A 26,688-nucleotide genomic window follows, 5' to 3' on the forward strand; every position below is an offset into this window, starting at 1 on the left:
GCACACCTTGAACAGCTGCATCAGAAGTCAAGGAAAGGGCCAGCCATCCCATAATTCCATGTTGTTTTACTTGTGCTTCGCGATTCTTCAGGGAAAAACAAAGATGATCCAACTGTGTGAGCAGGAGGCGCAGAGCCATCCATTCATAATCCAATCTAAAAATAACACTCAGCAGAGCCAGTGTATGGAGAATTAGAATCAGATGAGCATCTGGAAAATGTGAACTGAAAGGAAGGCATATGGGATGGAAAAATCTTTTAACTGTACAGGCTTTTGTTAGAAAATGATTTAAGCAAAGAAGTTTTGTGCACACGTGTCAGTAGCAGCTCGAGTTTGTGGCTATCCTGGGGTCTGCAGGCCACACAGTGATCGAGCCCTGGGCTTTGTGGACAGAGGGGCTGGGCTGAAATCTTGGCCTGGTTGCTCCCAGTTTGTTAAGAACCTCCTGAGGCTCAGTTTCCACATCCATAAAGCACAGGGATCCCTGCAAATGAATTGAGGTTTGGATTCAGTGGGTCTTGAGCTTGAGGTGGGTATCTAGTAAGCACTGGTTTAAACATGATTACTAATAATACTAGAGCTCTTATTTCAAGACAGAGCTAGAGGACACACTGACCACGGCCATGGGACAAGTGAAACTTGTTCTGGAAGAGAGGTTGGATGCGTTGTCAGAGCTGCTTCAATGCTAAAATTTCATCCTCCTAGGACCTAGGTGACTTTAAAACTGCTATTTGAAAGAGAAATGACCATTGCATTTATATTCATTATATTGCAAGGGAAGGTCCTATTCTTTCCTGCTGTATTTTTTCAAGTAAATATAGTGCTGTCATGTGGATCTCAAATGTTCCCCCAAAGGACATGTTAAACGCTCAGTCCCCAAGGTGGCTAGGGAGGAACCTTGAGTGGGGAGGTCTTTGGGTCACTAGGCTGGACCCTTAAAGAAGACTGGGACTCCAGTCCGTCTCCCCTCCTTCCTCTCCTTCCCTCTCTTTCCTTTCTCTTCTTTCCTTCTCTTCCTTTTGTTCACATGTTGGGAAAGCACTTAACACTGAGCTACATCCCTAGACTTTTTTATTTTTTAAAGATAAGTTGTCCAGTCTGGCCTCCAACTTGTGATCCTCTTGCCTTAGTCTCCTGAGTAGGTGGGATTACAGGTGTGGGCCACTGCACTTGCACGTGTTTGCTTCCTAAGTTGAACATTTGAAGGGTTTGTCATAGTGATGAAAAGAGGACTAATACAGATGGATTGCATCTCAACAGTCATGGCTTTGCTTCTTGCCAACAGCTTCTTCCTGTCTGCAGGTGTCTGTTCCCTTTGATGAGAAAGCCCGGCCCAGTACGTGGCTGCTGGGCATGGGGCCCACAGATGTGTTTCTTCCTCGCCCCTTAGGGAAATATGGTTTCTATACTGGGCCCATGGGCAGGGGCAGCATGACTCCGAGAATCACACTGAAAGAGTGGCAGATTTGAAGGGTGCCCGTTACCATGACTGTCCGATGAGAAACAAAACCAGACAAAAATGGACTGTCTACTCGGTAGTGTCAGCGTTGAAGAAGGGATGGGTTTAGACTCTTGCCTTAGTTCTGTGTCACAAAGGCACCTCCTGAACTTTGTCCAGGCCAAGCTGGGGGCTCCTGGCACTGTTGTGGTGTGGTCCCAGGTCTGAGTCCTGTTGGTTCCTCACTGATCCCGATTCCATGCCGGCTGCTTCATGACCCATTGTCCACCTGGTCCCTGGACTAGTGATACCCACGTTCTGTCCTGTCTGGGGCTCAGTGACCTGCCATTCCATTCACCACCAATGGCCCCATCACCCCAGGTCCGGTAACCCCTTCAGACCTCTTTCTCTGGTGACCTACTCAGCTCAGTAGCTCTGCACTTGAAATCTACCTGGATGAGGTTCCTCCTAGCTCAGGTCTCAGCCCACCTGTCACCTCTAGTGACCTTCCCTGACCATCCAGGGGCAAGGAAGCCTCAAGTCCTTATCACACTCTCATCACCCATCTAGCACAGATCATTTCTAGAATACTCGCTGCTCCGTGCACGTCGTCTGTTTGCTGGACCATCAGCTTCGGGAGGCCAGATCTGCCCGCCTGCCCCTCCACGGGTGGATGAGTCTTCACGGAGTGTCCCTTGAGGAATCACAGCACTCAGTGGGGCAGGCGTGTGTCCAACCATGCCCTTTTCCTCAACTTCAGCTTTGGAGTGTTGTGTGGTCTCCTGGTACAGTGCGCTCTGCTACCTGCAGCACTCACCCAAAAGGTCTGGGGTCTGGGGATGGGGCAGGCATTCTAAAGCTGAAGTAGGAGGAACACAGAGGTCTGAGGAAGACCTAGTGCTCCTGGTCTTCACTGTTTCATCTCTTGGCCTTCAGCAGCAAAGTATAAATTTTAAATAAACCTGATTTGCAGATGTGGACCCTAAGGTTTGCAGGGTCTCACTGATCAAGTGTCTGAAGGTGTCATCACAGACCCACTCGGCCCTCTCTGGACTTCCTAACAAGGTACACATCCCAGACACCAGTCAGCAGGCTGGCCGTCCTCATTACTTTTGTGTGGGTGGCCCCAGCCGCCTCCTTGCTCTGCTTCTCCCCCTTCCTTAAAGTAGTCAGTGACAGTCTGGAGTGCACCAGCTCGGCAGAGGGAAGGGACATTCTGCTCTGCAACTTGCTGTGTGTGTGGTCTTGGAAAGCTACTTAACCTTGTAAGGTCATGAGCTGCTTAACAAATGGCATAACACCGTGTGCTTCAGACACACAAGGACGCAGTGAGAGAGTACAGAAGACGAGCTTGGCACAGTGCCTTTCCCTGAGAACAAGGAGAACCACTAGACAGTAATCCTTCCTAACGTCACCAGCCCTTTTGGACCTACTGAAAGTACTTTATAGTTGACAAGATTTTCTCACTGAACAATCCAGTGAGAAAATGAACACATTTATACAAATTCTACTGAAGCTTCCTCCCACGTCCTTTGCTCATGGAGTCTGGTCTAAGCTCTCAGCAAAGCATCACAAGCCCTGAGATCCGGCCCTGCCTCCACCTGCAGTCTGCCCGACCGAGGCTCCCCTCCTGATTCTGCAGACGTGGCCTCTCGGCAGCTGCACCTGAGGGGCTGAGCCCTGCTTTGCTGCTTCCTCCACCATCTTTGCTCCTTTTCCTTGTCCATTGAAGTCTTCTTCCCCGTTGCAAGGCTGTGCTTATTTTATTCATCCCATAAATATTTACCGATTGCCTTTATGTGCCAGCAGCTGTGCAAGGCGCCGGGGCTCCCTGGGGGAGCGTGGAAGCAGCTTTCTGAGGTGCTCTGCAGGATCCCGGGCCAGGCTGACGGTGTGCTCGTCACCTGGGGCTGCAATGGCCCGGCCTGTTTCACCACCAGTTCCCCTCACTGGACTACAGATAGAGCTGAGTGAGCAGAGCATCGCTTCGACTGTGTTCATCAAGTCCAGTGAGATGGTTATGCATTGTCCTTGTTATGCTTTTCTTTTACCTGGTTAACCCAGTATTTACACTTTTAGGTAGACATATCTGAAATAAAAAGGTGCTTATGGGAAATAATGGCAGTTTCAGAATTAACCACCCATTTTCTAGGCTAATCACCCGGCAAGTTTATTCTTTCTGTAGTTACTGACCTCACTCCTTAAAAAAGGAGATGCGCTCGCCACACGTGTTCTCAAGCTCCCCTGCCCCATGTCCACTCTCTTCTTATTGCCGTTTGCTCAGTGCTGCTGAACGCCGCTCTACAGACTTTTCAGATCACTGCATCTCCTTTAGGAAGCCACTGTCTTCTGAGCAGCGTCCCTTCTCGATGACACACATTCCTCCTCACTCAAATGACACAGACACAAACCATCCTCAGCGTATCCCACTGAACACTGCCCCAGGGACAGCGTTAGCGGTCACTTGCATGGTACTTTCAGTTAACTCTGCGTACTTCTAGTTCTCTTTGCTGATGGGTTGTACTTAGAATTTATTCTCTTACTGTAGAGATAGCAGGCAAGAAATGTGTGTTCGTTAGGACATATGAACGAACAGGACTTGGCTAGTTATGAGCTCGCTTCATGTTCAGTTCTTGGGAGCTGGGAGGCTGACCCCTGAAGTGGGCAGAATGATCCTTATCTTTCCCCTACAAACAGTAAATAGTAAATGGGAGCGGCCAAAGGGAGCATTTTCAGGAGGCTAACACCTTCCTTCTTTTATGTGACGATTTCCAAATAGACCATTTCAGGTTTCCTGCCGTACTGCTGGGTGCTGACGGGCATTAACACCGCCCCACCGCAGTCAGCGGCTTAGCATCGGAGGCATTTCCTGAGTCCCGAGTGGATTTCCTCTTGCGTACAGTCCACGCCGTTGTAAGCTGACCAGCAACTCTGTTCTTCATAGGCATTCAGGGACCAGGTGCCTCCTCTTCCCTGGCTCTTGTACCCGAGGATGCAGTGCATGCTGCTGGAGTCCAGCTGGTGGGAAGAGGAGAGAGGGTGAGAGGGCCCACTGCCTTAGGAGCCGGCCCGGAACGGCACACGTCCCTCTGCTATCCCCTCTCAGTGAGACTCTATCAGTGGCCACACACGGCACTAAAAGGTCTGGCTACATGGCCAGCTGCAACCCTATGCTTATGTCCAGGGGAGCAGATTCTAGTGGACAACCAGCAGTCTTTAGTGAAAAGGTATTTTCTTGTTTCTTCTTACTGTAAAGTATCGTAAAACAGCGGCAGAGTTTTATTTTTGGCAAACAAGGAAAAAAACTCAATTTTCCACAAAAACGTCAAAAAGCTACATATACTTCAGAACTGAAAGAAGTCCGAGAGATCGTGAGGCCGCTGGACACCTGTGACCCTCAGACGCAGTTCCCAACTCGCTTCTGTCAGAGGCCCCCACAGCGTGGGGCACTGCTTGCTGCTGATTTTCCCCTTGACAGTTCCTGATGCAGAGGAGGCAATGAACCAAGCTTTGTGGAAAAAAATAAATGCATGAAATCCAAACATATCAGAAGAGAGTGATTTAAAATTACTCTGTGAACTCATCTCCCTCTGCAGGCAGGAGAGGATCTCAGGAGTTAATTGGACTCGGTTTTCATGCTTCTGGATAATAACATGAAGTCTCAATGCCTCCCAGGGCCACAGGGGAGTCTGGACAAACTCACTAGTGACACCTGGTGCTTCCAAAGGAAAAGCTAGTAAGAGTCTGACCTATGTTGTGCCTTAATTCAAGATTAAAAAACAAACAAACACCAAAGCACTGTCTTGAGCTGGCTCTCAGATGTGAAAAGTGCATTACTTGGACATGCGAAACACTGGTGAAGACAAAAACTTTCATGTGCAGAGAGGTACTGAAAAGTTTGTGATGAAGGCCCAGGCTAACAGGCAAAACTGAACATTTTGCCACTATTTAGAACAAAAGAATAATTCAAATTAAGATAGTTCCATTATTTATAAATTAGAAATAAATTCTTATTGTGGTGTGGGAAATCCATGTCACCAAACAGTAAACCAAAATAAATTCAGTGACCTTTTTAAAAAAGATTACAAAATTGAATTTATTGTTTCACACAAGATGCACTTATAAAATTAGTACTGAATGCCATTATGACAGAAAAAATGAGTATCATCCCACACTCCTGACAGCATCTGCAAAGGATATGAAAATCTGAAAATGACAGCACAGTAACAGGATAATTCAAACAGAACTGAAAGAGATACCCAAACCAGGTTCTTGTGCTGAGCAGGGCTGTGTTTGGCAAAGCTTTCTCCCAACTATTCCTATTCACCAGGAACACTGTTCCTTTTGCTGGTGAAAAGGAGACAGAAAAAGAGGGTAGTTTTAAAATGGGGGTGGGGTGGGGACGGGGGTGGGTGTCCAATGAAACATATATAAAGCAATTAAAATGTTACCTTTTACCTCAAAAATCTTTCCTGGTTTCACAAGGCATGTCTGTATAATTTCTTTGACATCAATCTTCAGATTTCTTTAGTTAGTGCAAAATGTTAAAATCCACTTTATTTCAAATCAATAAGCCAAAGCATTAAAGCTTGGTTCATATTTTCCCCAGGAAACAGACAACACCTAAAATTTGCCTTCTACATAGAGAAGGCTGTAACTTTTGCATGAGGCCTGAACTGCAGTCAAAACACCAAACGAAACAAAGTTAACAGTACCACCTTCTGGACAGTTCTGAAATCAGAAGTGGTAAAATTTTTACAGAAATGCAGAAAGGATTCTCAGGATAAAACGGGGTGGAAATAACTTGTCCTATGATGCAGTGCTAAAGCAGAAACGGAATCTTGATCTCAAACAAAACCACAAAGCACCCTGTGGCTGCCGTTCTGAACATCTACACTCGAACATCTCCAGACACCCAGACAGGTGCCTCACACACCGAACACCCTGCTTACTTCTACACAGGACCCTTTCCAGCACAGCACACAGGCCTCCCTGGGGACAGGTGCCCCTCCATTGTCTGGAGGAAGAGGAAGAATGCATTTTATAAGCCCAAGCAAGATGATGGTGCCCAGTCCACTTGGAATATTTAAAATGCACTTTAAAAATCCAGTTAAAGTTGACAGTTTTGAATTTTTTACACTGACAATTTCTCAGTCTATGCAACACCTAGCCCTTTAGCTGTAAATAACTGATGAAGCAATTAATTTTAAAGCCAATCCAGTTAACTGTACCTTAAAGGTAACACTGTTCCATTCTGTCAGTTATAAAATGCCTTTCTGTAAGGAAATTCCAATTTTATCCACTGCAATTAAATGTCACACAGCTCACATTTTGCTTTAAAAAGTAAACTGAAAAATAATACAATATTTTCTCAGTGATAACCATTTTTTTTCTTTCTTTTAAATAAATGAACTGGCTTAGGGCTTGTTTTTTTGTTTGTTTTCTATATAATGCTACTATTCATCATGTCTTGCTTAAGGTAGTCTTTTATTCTGATTCAGATATATCTTCAAGGATTATTCTGGTGGTAAGAACATTTATTTTGACTTACATTTTTTTAAATGCTTTGGCAGATGAAGTAAAGTTTGAAAACTGCTTGTGAAAGCAGTATGAGAGTGGAAGGGTAATTCACGGTAAAAGCTTCACAGTTTCCCAGGTATATCCTTATACTGAAGAGGCCTGGAGGCAAAACGTGTCATTCTCGAAGCCCAGGCTGACGGAGCAGAGGAACTCGCGCTGCTTCCTGCCCGGTCCCGAAGTGCTGCTGCTGCTGTTGGACCATGTGGGAGGATGCGGTCCATCACCACGCTCCCAGAGTCAAGGCCGAGGTCACTGCTGTTCTGTGATCTGACCTTCAGGCAGACCACATTATTGGAAGAAAGAGACTAAGATTTGCTTGCCATTAATAATTTAAGTTTTTAAATAAATATTTAAGTGTCACTTTCAGCATCTGTCTGTCCTGGCAGCACACGTACGCTGCCCAGGGCAAAGCAGCCTCAGCACACAAGCCACAGGCTTCAGTCAATTCGGTTTCCACAAATTGTGAACCTGTCTATTTCTAACAAATCTTTCTTTGAGGATCTGTGTTTTAATTCAGGGTTTTCCTGTGTTATGTCCTTTTCATCACCATCTGGAGTTGTCAGAAACTGGTCAGAGTTGCTAGTCACTAGCAGCGGTGTGACATTTTCCTTTTGATGAACAGGCTGGCTGGTGACTGACGCGGACAGGTTTTCCTCCATGGAAAGGCCTGTGGAAAAGTAGATCCACTGAATTAGAAAATGGTTTCCTTTCAATTTACAAAACACAGCAGCTCATCAATACTCATATTTTCAGCAGTATTGAAAAAGGTCCATTATCCTTCCTCGTAGATAAAACAAAAGATAATCAAACAGCAAATTGTATGCAGCTTGGCTTCATTGTTCATTCAAAATTTTACAGAAGGGCAGTGTATCACACGGCTGACACCATCATCCAGTTCTGAAAAGACCCTTCCTTCCAACACTTTCCTGTGTAACCACACCCTCATGCGACTATCGCCAGACCTAGAAATAAACATCGGCTCTCCTACCTACCCAGGACCTCGGGACAGTGCTGAACAGACTCTAATGCTTCCCACCTCTTACTTACAGTCACTTTAGCAAGACTTGTTCTTGTACCACTACTCTGGAAGTCCAAATCAGAGGGAAAAACAACCAACCACTCAACTAAGCACCCAATGCTTGTTTCAGCCACAGGAATCCTGGGACCTGGCCTTTCAACCAATTTAGCAGGACCTGGACTGATAAACGTCCGAATTGTACATTTAGTCCTTTGAAGCATAGCTTTTCTGAGCCAAAACAGAAGGGTAGCTCACTGCATCTCTTCAGAATGTGTAACTTGAGCTCTGCCGTGTGTACATGATGCTGAAACCACTGCCACCGAGGGCAATGCACATACCTGTCTCTTGGGGATCCTGCTGTCTCCTGCCTTTTGGAATGTCATGAATCTGACGCTGTCCTGAGCAACCCCCCCGCCCCCTGCCTTACCCCAACATCCTCCCAAGTGGTCTCCTGACCTGCAAGACATCCCTGCCAACCCCTTGTCCTAAGCACACTTCCTGTTACAGGAACTCTGGTTCTCATACTGCAGCAGCGTGTGCTGATGGTTTTCTCCCTGTCAGACTCTTACTGCTGTCTTCATACAAATAAAAGAACACATGCAGACCCTCTAGGAACCACTCAGCCGAGACATGCCAGCCCCACCTCATGAATAGTACTTATAGGCTCTTTATAATGAGAAAACTACCTGCAACTGTTTATTTCACTTTATTTTAGCTTCCCGTAAAGCACACGTGATGACCACAGCCTTTGCTTCACTGGAAACTCTGGTCCAGCTCGTGTCCTCCAACCTGTCTAAAGCAAGCTCTGCATGCTTGGGCCATGCACGAGCTGTGAATTCTCTGTGTGCTTCTTGGGCTCCGTGAGGGACTCATGGGCCCTGTCCTAGGCCCTTTCCTCTTGTCTTCATCTGGTCTACTTCTCATCCCTCAAGACTGAGTTCAGGCACAGTCAACCATGGGAAAGCGTTCCTGCCCTCTCCTTCCCCTCGCCCACCTGGATTCCCACTTGTGCTGTCTCTGGTTGGAATGGAGGCCCCGAAGCCATCATTTCTATGACCTGGCACATAGCACCTCCATACGTAATGAATAAACCATCTCAGGAAAAGTCTTATGAACAAATACCTATGTGAAAGAGGAACTGCCATCTCATGACCATTAGTCAGTGTCCCAGTTTTTCCTTTACATCTTCCTAGCAGAAACCCTAGAATCGGGGCTGGGGATTTAGCTCAGCGGTTCGGTGGCCTGCCTTGCAAGCGCAAGGACCTGAGTTCAATCCCCGGTACCAGAAAAAAAAAACAAAAAACAGAAACCCTGGAATCACACCGCACAACCTCATCAGCAAGCCCTTTGATCAGATCTTCCAGGAGCACTGAGAATGTAGCCTGTTCTCCCTGCTACACCACCTGCTCCCCCAGGTCCCTGCCTGTCACTTTCCACAGAGACTGAGGAGGACCCTTTGCAAACAGCAGCGATACCACGCTGCTCCCACGTTCCGAGGCCCGCACCCTTCATGCTGAAGCCACAGTTACGGTCCCCACCAGAGCCTGCCGGGGCCCGGGTCACCCGCAGCTCCCTGCAGCCGCCCTGCTCGGTCCCTCTCTCCAGAGTCCCACAGTCCCGGCCCCTGGCCTTTGCTGTCCTCCTGCACAAGAAGCAGCACTGCTCAGTGCCACGTCTTTGGCAGAGGTCCCCAACTCCCACCCCTCTGACCCTGCCCAGGTGTCCGGCCAGATGTCCAGAGTGACACTGCCCGTTCCTCACTGCCCAGTTCCCTGGACCTGGTGTGTGACCAGCACTCCATACTCATTTGAACAGCAAGGGAGCAAATGCAAAAATTCCAGCACTGTGTACATGTATCCATGCAGACAACTAAAACGTGACCGGTAAAAACCTCACTCAGCTAAGTAAAGTGAAACCAAAGCTTTGAAGCATTGTTAAATGTTGACTAAGAGGTAATTTTTAATTAAAAAGAATTCAGATAATTCATTTTCAAAATGGTTCAGGGAAACTCTGAAAAGAACCCAACGTACCTTGTGAGGATTTACATTTGTTCTGTGATTTGTTGGATGGTTTGCCTGGAGTGCTGGCTGGGGGAGGACTCAACAGCTTTTCTTCCATTTTGGCTTCCTTCACATACTGGCATGATTTCCCCAACAGTACAATGCTATTAAGTATTTTCAGGGATATCAACCTAAAACCAGAAACACAGAATAAAGCACTGTTGGAGATCACCCAACTCACCGTGTGGACCCTGTTCGCCCTGGGCTGCCAAGGAGGCATGGGGCGTGGTGAGGACGACACAGGAGTCAGAGGACCGGGACTCGAGGAGCCTGAGCTCTTCAGGCTTCTTTACCAAGAGGGAAACCTGATAAATCCCCCAGTTCTCACAGGAAATCACACCAGTCAGAAGCTGTCCTTGCACTTAAATCTTAGTTACTCTCTTATTATAAAATAAATGCATTCAGTAGATACAGATTAATTTAAAAAGGCAAGACAAGAGCGTATAATGCCATGGCAATGGACAGTCCCTGGTGCTGCGTGTAGCCGCTTCCCCATTGCATGGAGCGGCTCCATCACAATGCAAGAGGGGAGCGGGCTGTGGGAAGCCCCAGCACAGAGGAGCAGGGCAGGGGTGCAGAGCAGCGCTCAGCAAGTTGGCTATTTCATGACTGCTGCGCCAGTTATGCCATAATACAGTAATAATTCACTATGAATGTTTTTTAGTGTCAGTTAATGTTTTTCAGGGACAGACATTTTTCTAAGTGGCCTTAAAAATGTTTCATTCAGACTGGGCGCGGTGGTACATGCCTGTAATCCCAGCACTCTATGAAGCCGACACAAGAGGATCTCAAGTTTGAGCCCAGTGTGGGCAACGTAGGGACTTATTTAGTCTGTGTCTCAAGACAGAAGGGCTGGGGATATAGCTCAGTGTGAAGGCTGTGAGTTTAATCTCCAGTACCACAGAAAAGAAAAAAAGAAATACTAGTTGATTAGATTTCCAGTATTTTGTTACCATTAAAAGTTTTAGATTAAAAAAATTTATCTCAATTCTGCATTTTCTTAAGATGAATTGTTAGACACCTAAACGTAGAGAAGTGGAACTTTCAGGTTAGAAGATGTTTAATGTTTTAAGGCACATGACATAAATCTGACAAAAAATTCTGGAGGAAAAAGTTGAGACTGGTATCTTGTTATTTATGCTCTGATTATAAAACATTGCAGTGACCTCAAATGACACAGAAGCGAGGACTTGGATGCCAATCTGAACACATGCGAAGAGGGGTGGTGGTGGCCTGCAGCCCCTCTGCCGCCCTCTGGACTTCCAAGGCCTCCCATCAGGCCTGGTCCTGGTGTCCCATCCCCGGCTCAAGCCCCTCTTTGCAGGCAGGAACTCGCCCTGCCTACCCACCTGCCCACAACTTCTTAGGCTGAAAGCTCAGGCTTCCTCACATTACCACATTTCTAACATGACCACCTGTCCCTTGAGAGCTAACTGCTTTCCTAGCTGATGTCTATTATTTGTTCGCGAGAACGTCAGTGACACCAGGGCGGGGCTCCCGCCTGGCTTCTCTCTGGCATCTCTGCCCCAGTAGGTGCCCGAGGATGGGGGGTGCTGGGTGGATGCGGTGCGAGCGTGGCCATGGGTGAAGCTCCCTCCTCTGCTGGTGAGACGGAGTGGGCACGTGGAAGGGGTGTGGCGGGAGAGGACAGCTGGGACTCTGGGAGGCGGTGGCTAATGCACAAAGGTGTCAAGCACAAGGTGGTTTTGAGAAAGTTTGCAACAAGGAGAGAATAACTTGGGAATTTCTCCGAGACACGGCGAGTCAGGACAATCAGGGGAGCGGAGCATGGGTGTGCACGCTATGCTGGCGGAAATGCTAAGAGTGGGAGCAGAGGTGACGCAGGGCAGGAGGTGGGTGCTGAGCTGTCAGTAATTCAAATGAAACCACATCTTCAATGAACTGTGCTCCGGCAGCTCTAACTAAACAGAGGCTATCAGGCACATCATATACACATCTCCCTTCCTGGTTTGTTCATATGTAAAAATACTGTACCAATTCGCTTATTAAACCGAGATGGGAACAATTAGGGCAACTCCACATGACGATCATGGAACAGTGTAAAGAAGTGCAAGGAGTAGGTCAAGGATGTGTACCAGAAAGCGACGTCTCGTGATTTCTAATGTCAAAACAGTGAAAGAGACTATGTCTCTTTGCCACGGTTTGAATTTGGTTTGTCTCCACCAAAAGTCGTGTTGAAATTCCATTTCTATTAGGAAAGGAAGAGACCCTGGGAGGGGTCTGCTGGGAAAGCCTGGCTGCTGGGTCTCACCTCGGGACACCCTCCTGCCTGGGACTTTGCCGGTAAGAAGGCATAACTGGAAGTGGTCCCCTCTCCTAGAGCAGGACTGGAAGCCAAAATAAATCTCTTCTTTGTAACTTACCCACGTGTGGCTCTGTATTATTAACAACAGAACACAGACTATGTGTCTGTCCACTTGAAAGGAAAAGGAAAGGGTCTATCACCGGATGAGAATTACATCTTGCAGGGGCACCGCTGGCATCCACAGGGCCTGGACACAGCTCCAGGGGCCAAGATGCTCAGTGCAGGGCTGGGAGGCAGATTCCCAGCTTGATGCACACGGAGAAACAGAGTGTGTGGACAATGGGAAGCAATGTTTCCCTGGCTGCTTTGATGAGCAGCTTGCTGAGCACCCACCATGTAGCAGTGGTGTGCAGGGAGGAGGCGGACAGAGAACCTCCACCAAGGAACTGGGGCTGCACAGGCGTCCCCGGACAGCAGACCTCACTCCAGGTCAAAACTCCAAGGGAATCGACAGCTGCAGTTACTCCTGTTCTATTTACCCGCTCCCCGCTCTCCTCCCTCTCAGATGTCAGAACTGAGCCCTCCCTCTCCCAGCCCAGCCCTTTCCAGGGCCAACTGCCACGCATCACACACGAATCACAGTGAGGTTGGGCTTCCTTGTTTTTTAGTAAGATAATCTGAAGCCAGGATAGACTACTTATATCATCAGTTGAGAAAACTAGTTAGTTTAGAAAACTAACAATGCAAAATTACTGATACGTGTTTTCTCTCACCATCTGATTATCTTAAATTTTAAAAATTCATTTCCTGTTTCTCTCCCAACTAGAGTGTAAGCCACTCAAAACCAACAGATTTGATGGTGAAGTTTAGCCTGCCACACGTAGCGACACTACAATTCTGCACCCTTTGGGTTGATATGACGTAGGCCTAGAGTGTCCTACGTAAATGTGTCAAACATACTGGAGGGTCAAGGATGGTTTTAGACAGAAACATGTTTGACTATAATGGCTTCTTTTCATAAAAGAAAACAGGAAGAAATGAAATCTTAAGCAAAAAACAGAACAAAACAAAAAGAGGTTTAAAGTAAAAGATTTCATTAATGATTAAAATAAAATCTCAAGTACACAGAATATAAGATGGGAGACTTAGGTGCCAAAAATTCCATTACATCTTACACTTATACTTTAACATTAAAAACATTCAGTAGTCAATCTTACCCAAAATAGAAGAGTATGACACAGGCATAGGACAGGATTCCTTGCACTTTAATTGAGCTTGTTACAACTCTGATGAGCTAGCCAAAAACAAACCAAAACAACAAAACACACAACCACGGAGTTAATAGTCGTTATTTAAATACAAAATTTCGCAATGATCCTCTGAGCATCTCAGGCCACACGCACGGCGCCCCTCTCTCACTCTGAGCGAAACGCTCAAAACCCGTCTGCCTGTGAAACCCTCAGGGCTGGGTCTGGTTGCTCAGGCAAAGCAGGTGCAGCCCTACGGCTGCTGGCTCTGAAGCCAGCACTGACTCACCGCTGCCTGGACCATTGGGGCTGCGGGTCAGCCCACTGCTAGAAAAACGTCTTGTGGAAAGTACAAACAAACTCATCTCTCACGTGTGTCCCCAGCAGAGCAAGAAGCCACTGGTGGGTGTCTCCCTTCTTTCTGCTTTCGCCTTAGAAGGTTTTTGCTGTTTAAAACAACTAAACACTATTAAAACTCAGTTACCTAAAAGTCAAAAAGCTTGTGTGTCAGTTCTGGAAATGATGGCAAACACCATCCCCTTACTTTACAGAACTACAGGAAGGACAGCACTAACCTCAGGAGCCTACTGAGTCAGTCTGGTGACACCAGTCAAGGGAAAGGTTTACACACTGAGGTCGAGAGGGATGGCCACCGCAGGTACAGAACTGAACTTATCCAGAGTGCTATTAAGGGGAAGCGTCCATTAAGGGACACTTTAAGAGATTTTTTTAAAGAAATGCTTTTAATAAAATAACAACTGAGATGAGCAATGGACTTTGGTATATTTGATACAATTTCAATGTGAGGAAAATGGTATGGGGACCTTTGCCTGTACTGACAGCCTCCAAAAGGGAGATGATTGCTGTCACCAAACCACGCTTTTTACAAAAATCAATCAGGCTATCTAGGTTTATCTTCACAATTGAATATATCATGTTTTCACTGTAGAAAACAATGTAGAAAATGTAGTATTTTAGCAACGTCTTTGACATTTACTAAAAAATTTTACTCTTTAAAATTCACCATTTTTCCAAAATACTAGGTCTTTTACCCAAGCAAAAGAAACTTGCATTGTTACAAAATAATGAGCTATTAAAATAACTAAAAATATTTAGGGTGTGGTTATCTGGAAAGACACCCTAAAAATTAAGTAACATTAACTCTATTAATAATCTGTCACCTAAAAACAGTCAGGCAAGCTGGTCCCATACCCAACTGGCATAGCCTGCAACTTCTGCCTGTATTTCCTAGCTGATCTACACAGACTGCTGCTGCAGCACAGCATCAGACATCTGGTATAAAGATAGCTTCATTTGTTTTGACACAAGACTAGACAGTCCAGGGGGAACATAATCACAACCAAATCTTTTTGTTTTGTTTTGCTTTGTTTTTTTATTTTTGAGGAAGGGTCTCATTATGTAGTCCAGGCTGTCCTTAAGCTACAATCCTCCTGCCTCAGCCTCCTGAGTGCTGGGATTACAGGTGTGTGCCACCACTCCTGGCAGTCACCAAATCTTAATTAACATTACATCCTGATGTGGCCAGTAAATATCTGCAAGGCTGTTCAGAGAATTCATTCAAATATAGCATGTGCAGCTGAGAGCCTTTTCTTGGCTTGATTTAAACTTCAGGACAATTTCTATTTTAAAAAATACATTTTTAAAAAACATACCAGTAGGAATTTTCAATGTAAAAACTTTGGAAAAAACTTAAAGAATGGTAATTTAACAGATACCAAATATATCTTCACTTGGGCATATCATACCTTAACATACTTCTTTGTTTCCAGATTTTTACTATTTATGCCACTGCAGTGCTTAGCCTTGCCCACCAATCACTGGGCACCTTTTATGACCATTCCCTTCTAGTAAATCCTAGAGCTGGAATAACTGCATCAAAGCATGACAGTGTCACACTGCTCTCTAGAAATGCTGAATTACGGTACACTGCCACCATTATGTGTTCTGAGGGAACACCTGTTATTGGGTATATCCATTAAAAAAATTATTTGCCAAATGGGTAAGCAAGAGTTCTCTTATTGTTAGGAAAGCTACTACATAAACAGTTCTTTAATTTCATCTATCTACTGGATACTCTACCAAAACCCACGAGGATAATGCTATAATTTAAAGCAAACTTTCCTTTAATTTTTATATTGTCCCTTTAAAATAAACTTATTGATAATCCATTTATTAATGTTCTACCATGATGATTATCTCCTTTAAAAAAAATTCCAAAGTATGGACTTACTAAAACAGCCAGTGGGAGGGGAATGAAGCCCATCCTCCGTGCCACAGAGTCGCTGTAATCAGTATACGCCTGCAGGGGAAGGAGGACAGACCCAGTTACCGGAGGGAGCTGGCCTTTAAAACTGCTCCTATTCACTCATTACCAGCACATGCTCTAAACAGCTGAGGCTACAAGCAGGAAAACAAACTGTCAGATAATGCAGGTGAAATGATGTGGAAATCTTACACAAGACGATTTGAATATACAACTGTGTAATTCTAACTATGCTGCAAAAATCATACATTATATAATACTAAGTACTGTTAGTGTGTAAATATTTAATGTGTAGTATAGAATGGATAGAAAGAACATTTTAAGTTTTCCTTGATAAATTTAACTACTGTTCAATTAATTTCAGGTTACATCTTTGATTAAACACTCACATTTTTCTGTCGGCTGCTAACCAGATCAAAAGCAAGGCTGGCTCTATATTCACTGTAGACCTGAAGAAAAATAAAGAAATACTATGTTATCTATTGCAAATACATTATGTGGAAAGATTTCCCTAGTAGATAAAAATGTTTAATAATTAAACAAGAACAGATGCTAAAACCAAGCAGACCTTTGGACATGGTTTCCCTGTATAGCACATGTGCAGTTCCCTAACTACTATGTTCACAAGTTTTGTTTTGTTTTTTTAAAGATTTCTCTTCATAGAGGAATAAATATTCAATGATTTTGATCCAGTAGGTTTTGGGAACAGTGGCTATTTTAAGTAGTGTTTTATATAGAACTTTCTTTTGAAATTTTAAATGAAAAGCCTAAAAATTATTAATTCTGTATTTCTATCCATAACAATGACTTCTTAGAAAAATGAATACTAACAATAAACGAGATAGAAAATTTATCAGCCGCCTGCCTTGCAAGCGCAAGGACCGGAGTTCAATCCCCAGTACCAAAAAAAAAAAAAGAAAGAAAAGAAAAGAAAACTGAATTAGGGAACACAGTAGTGTCATTGTAGCAGTTACAGGGCAACTTGTAAATTGTCATTTCCATTAAAAAATTGTATGAAACCCCTAAATTGAGCCTATTAATTTTGATGCCAGGTGTTGAGAAAACGAACCTACGAAAAGGGAACCATTCTGCACTGAGCAAGCCAAAAGACAAAAGGATGAAATCACTTTATAGTTGCTTTATAAAAAAATACAAAACTGTTTTTGCCGGGGATTTAGCTCAGTGGTTCCACCGCCCCCTGTGTAAGCGCAAGGTCCTGAGTTTGCTCCCTGGTACCAAAAACAACAACAACAAACTACATTTTTCCCAATGAAAGCATTCAGAAACTCATAATAAAATCATCATGCAGCAACTACAACTGCATTTTATTTTAAATTTTTAAATTAAAACAGTAAGTATCACTATGACTGTATTAAAAGTATAACCCGATAAAATCTAGAGAGGTGCTGAACTGAAGTAGAATGAGGAATGCATTAGGAAACTACGCTGTTTTACTGCACACACAATAAGCCCCAAACTGCTTATCTATGTCTGGACAGTCTTCAGAGTACCGTTACAATGTAAAAGAAATCCCTCCAAGTTTCCTCATACATTTTTACCAGAAAAAAATATACAGCTCTTGTCTTCTAGAATTCAGGAACCTATTTATAACCATAGGGAGAAAAACAAACCCTAAGTTTTAAATAGAAAATATTTTAAAAACCAGCCAGAGAAAAGTTCTGATGGTCTAATTTTTGTTTTTGTTTTTTGAGACAGGGTTTTGCTATGTAGTTCAGGCTGGCCGTGAACTCATTATGTAGCCCAGGTAGGCCTTCATCTTGTGGCGATCCTTCTGCCTCAGCCTCCTATATGCTGAGATTACAGGCATGTGCTACCATGCCTGGGCTTGATGTCTAATTTTTAAAGCAGATACCATATGACTTAAAAAAACTTAATGTAGGGGCAGAGATTTAGCTCAGTGGTTCTGCCGCCTGCCTCAAAAGGGTAAGGACCTGAGTTCGATCCCCAGTACGGGGCGGGGGGGTTAAAAAAACATTTAAATAGAGGATGATAGTATTAGCACTGTATAGTAAATGATTTTGAGCTAATGACATTCCAATCTCAACTACTGGCTGAGGTAGACTTCCACCCAAAAGTATGGAATCTAGAACTAATATTGAAAGAAAATACTTTCAGTAGTACAATCATTTTTAGAAACTTAAAATTATAATCCTAATTTGAAAAGTGATCTTCTATCATCTTCATAAATGCAGTAAGCCTAAATTCATTATTCTACAACTTTATGACCTTAAAAAGTCAAGTCAAGTAAACTTTAAACACTGAATTGCTTTTAGAAATACATACATCTGCGGTAATGTCATTGAATTTGGTGATGAACGCATGCTTTACGATATCCACAGCGATTTCCGATGCAACCACCATACAGACATCTGGAAACAACACCCAGAGATGATCTACAGAGGTGGAAAAAAGGGGACAGTGAAACCTCTTAATATGAGCAGAAGCTGCATCCCAAGCTATCAGACATCTGAACTCTCTATAGCACACAACTGTAATGTTTTCAATAAAGGACAGAACCGGCATTCAGTTAACTACAACCCTTATCAAAAGAGCCACATTTTACCAAGTTAAAGGACAACTCATCCAACAAACTTATTCAGAACTTCTGATGCTCCAAGCGCTGTTTTCCCTCCAGGTCACAGTAGTGAGCTGAACACTGCCTTGAGGGGCCCATGTGTTGGTGGGAGGCCGGGCGACACAAGTTTGTCAGGAAACCCCTTAATGCGCTAGCTGCCTCGGCGGACGCTAAGTTGCTAGCAGGGACATGCCAAGGTGAACTGAGAGATTTTTTGTCTTTGTTCACTATAACTTCAACATATTGATTCAATCATTTATTTCATTATATAGATTAACTTGTTAAATCTGCTTACCATTACTATATTTATTACAAGCTCAATTCATATTAACTAGCTGATCAGAAAAACACTGACAGATTACTGCCTAAGACCTCAGAGAGGATTTAAGAGTTTCCCAGTGCAAGAAAAAGATGGCTGGAAATGGTAACAAGGACCTACAGCGAGGCAGGACATGGGCAGCTGGGGGCCCGGCTGTGCGGGCTGATAACGCAAGGCAGCTTTTCGGAGTCTGCCATCACAGTGAGTTTTGAAAACTGGGGACTCTTTCAACAATGAACTCTGCCACTACAGTGTGTCTACATTTCATTGTTATGAGAATTAAATGATAACGGTACATAGTCATATGTCTGGCACACAAACTAGTGTGGTATGATTTTCATGTTATTAATTACCCTGAGCACATAGGGAGAGCGTCCATAAATGATAGTTTGGTCTACAGAAGAAATAAAATTTAAAAAATAAATAAGTTAAAGAATGATGAATTCATTAGCAGAGCGTTCCTTTTATATCATGCTATTTGCCACAGTGGCGACAAAGGGGACTTAAGGTCTTGTCTGCTGAAAGTCACACCCAAGTGAGAACATTATTTCACATGCTGAGGTGGCAGGAGGCTGAGGGAGTCCTGTGCTCTTTGGTGGGGCCAGCCCAGGACGCACCCACTCTGCCTTCAAGGACACTGCTAGCTCACTTTATGATGCCACCCACCGTTCTTCAGAGGGACCCAAGTGCAGAAGAATCTACGTGTGTGGTGGGAGAAGCTTCCTTACCACAAATCCAGTGGCTTTTGAACATACTCAGATTGGCACTAATGCTACTGTAAGAACTATCATTTAATATTATGGTCTCTGAGACACTAACTTCTGGAAATATATTTCCAAGATCATATATGTCATTTTATATCTGTTTTTGAACATATTCAGATTGGAGCTAACGCTACTGTAAGAACTATCATTTAATATTATGGTTTCTGAGACACTAACTTCTGGAAATATATTTCCAAGATCATATATGTCATTTTATATCTGTTTTTGAACATATTCAGATTGGAGCTAATGCTACTGTAAGAACTATCATTTAATATTATGGTCTCTGAGACAGTAATTTCTGGAAATATATTTCCAAGATCATATATGTCATTTTATATCTGTTTTGCTTTTTCATAGGTATCTGAAAATCATGAATTAAAATCAATTAATAAGAACTCCTAGAACATCCATGGCACTGGAAGTAAGAAATGAAATATTCAACATACTCTATTCCATTAAGAACAAAGTTGTACAAAACTGTCAGACATGAAAACTTTCTAGATTACTTTGAGATATGGAGAAAGTCTCTGAGCACTCCCCATCTAGCTGATTGTGGCATTAGTTTCCTCTGTCTCCTATTAGCCCACAAAGCCTGCAATGCCTTGATGCCTTTTACATCTGGTAGCTCTGATGGCAGCTCGCCTGGTGCCCGGCACACAGCATATGCTTTGTGCGCATCTGCCAAATGAATGCGTGAAAACACGAGCTGTAACAACTTGCTGTCACAGATACGTGCAAGTACTGAAACTTACCCCTGTACATTCTACTGCTTTAATTTACCCCCTTTAAACTGGGAAGAATGGTGAATAGGTAGAAGGGAAGGATAAGGAAAACGCAGATTCTTGTGCTCAACACCTAAAATGAAGATGACCTGCCCATGTTTGGGTACTGACTACAGGCTGCAGTTAAAAGGCCAGAGATGCAGCGCTGGCAGGGCCTGCTCTTCCAATAGCATACAGCTGCAGCGACCTGAGGGACTAACGGAGACAACACAGCCCACCGCACCGGGGAACCGGCTCCAACCTTCCTCCTGAAGCAGGCATTCGAATACCCAAGCGCAGGAGCAGCCAGTCATTTGGAGTTTTCTGTAGTGCTTAATCTAGTTCTTGTGAAAGAATAATTTAGGTCAAGAGTAAAATCACAAGACATTGTATTTGTTAAGAGCTAGTTACCTGGATTCCAAGAAAATTGTTCCATGTTTCTTAAGCACACGATTAGCAAAAGCACATAATTTGTGAATCTTTCTTTAATATCTAAAAATAAAAGACAGTAGTCCATGCATATAAATAATACAGTGTATAAGTAAAATACAAAACACAATTAAGTTATTTCATATGTAAACATCTGCAAAAAAATACAGTCCTGAGTATCTGTGAGACTGTGGCTCGGGGCCCCATGGACACCCTAATCCACGATGCAGAGTGCTGCAGCGTTTGTAGATAACCAACTCAAATCCTCGCTAGACGATAATCTTTAGATTATTTATAATACTTAATGCAATGTAAATAGTATTTAAATAGTTGTGATACTGTATTGTCCAGGGAATGACAACCAGAGAAAAAGTCCATTACACAGGTAATTTTTAATTTTAGAACGGGAAGGCTGACGTGACACAAAACTCTCGCTCTCTCCCTCAGTGCCAAGCCATTTACTTGTTTTACCCATATAAGCCTAGCAGGGAAATTCACATTTTCTACAGACTTCAAAACACATTCAAACCACTAAACTGCTCATAATGAGTTGTTCAGTTTCTCCACAAGTCTCTGGGGATACAGAACAACTTTTCATTTTACAGAAGAAAAAAAATAAAAACAGTAAAGCATAAGACTTTGGGTAACATAAAATCCTTTTGTCCCAGACTATTTCCAATTTGTTAAATAGGAACTGCTGCCTGAAGAAGCCCTCAGCTATGAGGATACTTCTTAACTTATATGCAGAATGTGGGGGCAAAATTAGAGTTCACAGTATTCACCACAAGTTAATCGACTTGTACGCTGAGATTAATCTGCATGAATTTAATGAAAGCAAGTAAGTTTTAGTCAAGACCAGTTTACACATTTCTCCTCATAAGTTGCTATTTGCTCCTAAGAGTCTGAGATATGACCTAGTCGAGATGGAGGGAAACAGATCTATACCTGCAGGAAGTGTGTACACACGTGTGTGTCCATGTAACGGTGGGGCTGTGGCTAGAAACAGTCGCAGCCGCCCATCTCAAGAGCTCTCCTACATTCATCCGGCTGCCGCTTCCCACTACGACTCTATCGGTGACTGCAGCTCACCCACTCTCGCAAGGGCTCTGAATTTCAGTTTCACCTTGAAGTCCGCCTTTGCTCCTCTTTCCTATTTTCACCTGTTCTGTTATTCCATGGCAGTGATTTAGACTTTTCCTCCATGGAGAAACCCTCACCTCTGCAAGTCAGCGGGCCTCCGCCGACCACTCCGCCCTCCCTAGCTCCTCACTGCTCCCGTCTGTCTTGGGAACGTCCTTCCGGAACAGTGCTTTCTCCCTCAAGGCCCACAGGGCACAAGCTGCTGCTCTCATCACACAACTGGCGCAGTTCCTTCTGTGACACCACATGCTGGGGTTTAAATTTGTAATATACTCAAAAACAACAAAACATTCCTTTGTCAAATACACATATAGTATCTTCACTCCTTTGGCAGTGTTGCTTGCCTTTTCATTGTCTTAATATTTCTAATGAGTATAAGTTTAAAAATTTTTAGTCCAACTGTCTATTTCTTCTTATAGTTAAGTGTTTCTGGAGTGGTCTCAAAACTGTCTTCCTGAGCAGGGGGTGTGATGGCTCACACCTGTATCCCTCCCTCCCAGTACTCAGGAGGCTGTGGCAGGAGGATCAAGTGAATTCACAGCTGACCTGGGCTATACAGTGAGACCCTGTCTCAAAATACTAAAAAAAAAAAAATAATAAATAAAATAAATAAATAAATTAAAAAAAATTTCCCACCCAAATGTTGTGAATATATTCTCTTACAATTTGTTCTAAGAGTTTTATAATTTAGCATTTATGTTTATGGCAAGAAACATGAAAAGAATTCATTTTAATTAGAGCTTCAAGTAAAATTTTATAAATAAATAAAAATTAAAAAAAATTTCCCACCCAAATGTTGTGAATATATTCTCTTACAATTTGTTCTAAGAGTTTTATAATTTAGCATTTATGTTTATGGCAAGAAACATGAAAAGAATTCATTTTAATTAGAGCTTCAAGTAAAATTTTATTGTACATACCACTATTTGACATTTGAAAGAGATTATTCTTTTCAAACTTCTTGAAAACACTTCCTTTAATTTCAACAAACTGAAATAGTAAACAGAAATATATATCATCTTTATCATTATAACAGTTTTAAAAATTGGCTGGCTACATATAAAATTTCTTGGAGAATAAATGACATATAGAATAAAATTTTCATCTCATCCATAGTATTATCACTGAAGTAGATTTATAACCTAGAATGTAAAATAAAATCTCATACTTACATTATTAGACATCATGATAGTAAGCAGTGACTTGTTGTGTGAGTTAAATGCTACATTGAGAGTTGTTGCTTGAACCATTATGAGAATTCCATGCAAAACTAACAGTCTGTCAAGGAAAAAACTTAAATTTGTTTTCATATTATTAATAGGTAATACTATAAAATTTTGAAAACAAGTAAGAGGAAAAATTACTATATTCTCTAAGTCAAATTTTACATGAGTATTTCATTACATGTTTAATTTCCAGGTTAGCTATAACATAGATTTAATAGGATAAAATGTGTACAATCCATATGAAGCAAACAAAAGTAGAAATGAGTCTCTGTAAATCCATTTATTTAGATTACAAGTCCTGGAAGGGCTTGGAATTTAGCTGCCTTACAAGCACAAGGTCCTGAGTTCGATCCCAAGTACAAAAAAACAAAAAGATTACAAGTCCTGGGCCAGGGGATGTTGATCAGGGATGCTGCACCTGCCTGGCAAACACAAGTTCAATCCCTGGAACTGAAAAAAAGAAGCTTGCAAGTCCTTCTAAATGGGATTATTTTGTTTTTTCTATATGTTAGACTCATAGCACAATGCTTGGGAAACAGGCCCTTAAAAAGTTTGTCAAATAAATACAATAAACTATGGTAAATACTGAAAGAAGAGACTTTGGAATATGTATTCTGAATTGAGATAGCTTGAATTTTACACAATAACAGTTGGTCTGGAAGTTATTTTGTTCTCCAGTTCTTCAGGGAATATGGAAAGTTAAAGACAGTCAGAAATGTCTGAAAATTCAGATCCTTTTTCACATGTCTTTATATGAGCTATATCCACTTTACACCTGGGATGGCTAATTTATACCTTATAATGCTAACTGCTTTACTCCACCAATTCTAGAACTAGCTTCTGCCCTCATAGATTCTTTTCTACTTAGTTCCTTAACTTACCAAGCATTAACCCAATGTCTGTCAATATTCCTAAAATAACTAAATGAGTCCTGATTCCATACACGTAACAGGAGGTATGCATGTTTGTATAAATACGTACATGCAGGGCTGGGGATTTAGCTCAGTGGTGCCACTGCCTGCCTTGCAAGTACAAGGTCCCGAGTTCAATCCCCAGTACCAAAAAAACCAAACCAAACCAAACCAAACCAAAACAACAACAACAGAAACATGTTGTATGCACAAACATAGATAGTAAAGCTATATAAACTCTCTGCATTTGATCTTAGCCAAAAGGCTGAGAAGCGATGTATATATAAACTGTCTGAAAGAAAAGCTTGAAGCTAGGGGTACTCACATATACACACAAAACTATCTCCAAAATTCTAGCAGAGTTCATACATATAAAGATAACTTCAACAAAAATTCTAAGTGTGGAAAAGTTATACAGCTTCCTGTAGTGTAAAGTAAGTACAAATACACTACCTTTTCACGACAGAATCCTTCCGTATGAGTTACATCAAGAGCAGAACAGTTTGCCAGTGGTTCAAAAGATTACTCACACACAACTCTTTAAATTCAATCACAATTTCTATAAGTTTCTCAAAAGAAAGAAGATATTTCAATTAATATTTAAGTCGCACACATACACATACAGTTTTAAATCTGTGAAATAGCTAACCAAGTGAATAATGCAGATTACACACAGAGCGCTGGGGTTTATAGGTGTAAAAGGATACACACGTAGAGAACAGCCATGAAGAAGTGAGGAATCACCCCGATGTGGGCTCTCTTCCTTTCCTTAGGCTCGGTTGCTGTCCAGTAGAGAGCATCTAGTATATCCTGTCCAAATGACGAAAACAGACGATCGGCTACCTACAGAGAGAGACCATCAGAAGGATGTGCCTTAACAGTCCATTTAAACACATTACTGAAACTGATGCCCTGCGAGCACTGGACATCTAATTTTTAAATCATAGGTTAGACAACTAAAAAAGAACAAGGATCTTTGTCGACTTATTCATTCATTTCTTTATTCTCTGGCACCTGGTGAGTGCTCAAATATTTGCAAAATTTGAATTAGACTTCGGTCCAATTAGCTATTTGTAACAAGGCATCTTAGACACTGCCAAAAAAGTTGGGGGAAGGTTCCATATCAAAAATTTGCCCCTGGCTTTAGCATTTTAAATTCAGGATTCAAACTTAAGTTCTTCAGGATAAATGTATCATTTGACCCACTCTATGCACACCCAATATTTGTAAACAATGTAATGTATTTATTTGAAGCTTAGTATATAGAATATGCAGATTTACTTTCTAAAGACATTTCTGAACTGAACTTAGTGTAACACTGGGGCACACAAGAAAAAGGTCAGGAAGGCACCATATTTATTCTTCAGGAGTCAGCTAGAATACCACTTCCTCTGAGAAGCCTTTCCCAGACCATCTGGTCACCTATGGCTCCAAAGTTCTCTACCACATTAACTGGTTCTTTTCCATCGTACTCTGTCCTCTGTCATTACTTAACATCTCCTTGTTTACTGTCTATCTCCCTTCTGTGGAATACAAGCTCCACGAGAGCAGCAGTTCACTTTTGGATCTTCAAAGCCTATGGGCATGGTGTGCAGAAAGTGCCGATTAAGTGTGTGCTGCCTAAGAAACAGCTGCCTTTCAGGATGCTCTCACCACATGCCTGACATTGTGCTAAGTCCTTACACTTAGGATTACATAACCAGCAGCCACGACTAGCATAACCAGGTACTGTGAGAGGAGCCAGGATTTGATCAGAGTTAGACTGTCTCTAGTCCTAGAGCCTAGACTTTTACTCAGTATGTTTAAATCACATCATCAATCATAGTCTACAAAGCAATATCCACATGGATCAGCAATTTGTGGATTCTTTTCCTGGTTTATTTTCTAGTAACCACCACATCGCATCTTGGAGAGGGCTCTGTGAGTGAGGAGGCACACACGCTGAGTGTGGGAGAAGCCCCCGTGCCCTGCGATCTCCTGAGAAAGAGCACAGTTAAAGAGATCAGCAGGGCACTGGTCTGAGAGCAACACAACAGCAGCAGGAAGAGCAGCCAAGGCCGAGGCCTGTGAGGAACGGGGAGGAAGTCGACTGTTCTGCTTCAACAACTTCTCTTACATTCAGCCTCTAGCAACCTTCCTGATGGGGCAAAGCAAGGCACAGGCAGCGAGCCTGGAATCAGGAAGTGGGGTGCAGCTGTAAAGCAGCCTGGTCTAAATCAGGAGTGACCAGGACAGCTGGGGTCCCACAGCTTCTGTGAACAGATGGGACGCTCACCATATATGGTGAGGGGCAGAAAGGCCTGCTGCCCGCCCTCACCCTGCCTGTGCACTTCCCTAGGGAAAAAGCTCTTTACAGTAATCTAAAATGCATATTTTCACATGCTAACTGCTTTAAAGTAAAATATATTTTTGTATTAAAAATGTTAAATTCTTGGAGAAACTGGGAAACTATGTACAATTTTAAGTCAATTTAAAATGTATATCTATTACAGTAACATATATAGTATATAATACACATACATAATCATAACATTTACTTCATGTTCTCTAACGTTCTAGCAAAAAGTGCACATGGATTTCCAATGAATTTGTGAAACAAATCTCTTAGGGATTTTTTTTTTTTTTTTTTTTCTAGGGATTGAACTC

The 26,688-nt window shown here is 42.8% G+C and overlaps 1 protein-coding gene across 1 annotated transcript in view; it reads right to left on the reverse strand.

Annotated features, from left to right (window-relative positions):
• Positions 1–5,516: 5,516 nt before the first annotated feature.
• Positions 5,517–26,688, reverse strand: part of Tapt1 (transmembrane anterior posterior transformation 1) — a 60,657-nt gene continuing 39,485 nt past the window's right edge. Inside the window, exons 7-16 of the mRNA XM_010641938.2 lie at positions 24,750–24,885; positions 23,078–23,175; positions 22,826–22,895; positions 20,748–20,828; positions 18,198–18,307; positions 16,283–16,342; positions 15,861–15,929; positions 13,580–13,656; positions 10,067–10,227; positions 5,517–7,685 (exon numbers count right to left, since the gene is read on the reverse strand). Coding sequence (XP_010640240.1) covers positions 7,456–7,685; positions 10,067–10,227; positions 13,580–13,656; positions 15,861–15,929; positions 16,283–16,342; positions 18,198–18,307; positions 20,748–20,828; positions 22,826–22,895; positions 23,078–23,175; positions 24,750–24,885 — 1,092 coding nt within the window. The 3' untranslated portion in view covers positions 5,517–7,455. The remainder of the gene's footprint in view (positions 7,686–10,066; positions 10,228–13,579; positions 13,657–15,860; positions 15,930–16,282; positions 16,343–18,197; positions 18,308–20,747; positions 20,829–22,825; positions 22,896–23,077; positions 23,176–24,749; positions 24,886–26,688) is intronic.

The sequence above is a fragment of the Fukomys damarensis genome, unplaced genomic scaffold (genome assembly GCF_012274545.1).
Source record: "Fukomys damarensis isolate Sample0158 unplaced genomic scaffold, DMR_v1.0_HiC HiC_scaffold_35, whole genome shotgun sequence".
NCBI lineage: Eukaryota > Metazoa > Chordata > Mammalia > Rodentia > Bathyergidae > Fukomys > Fukomys damarensis.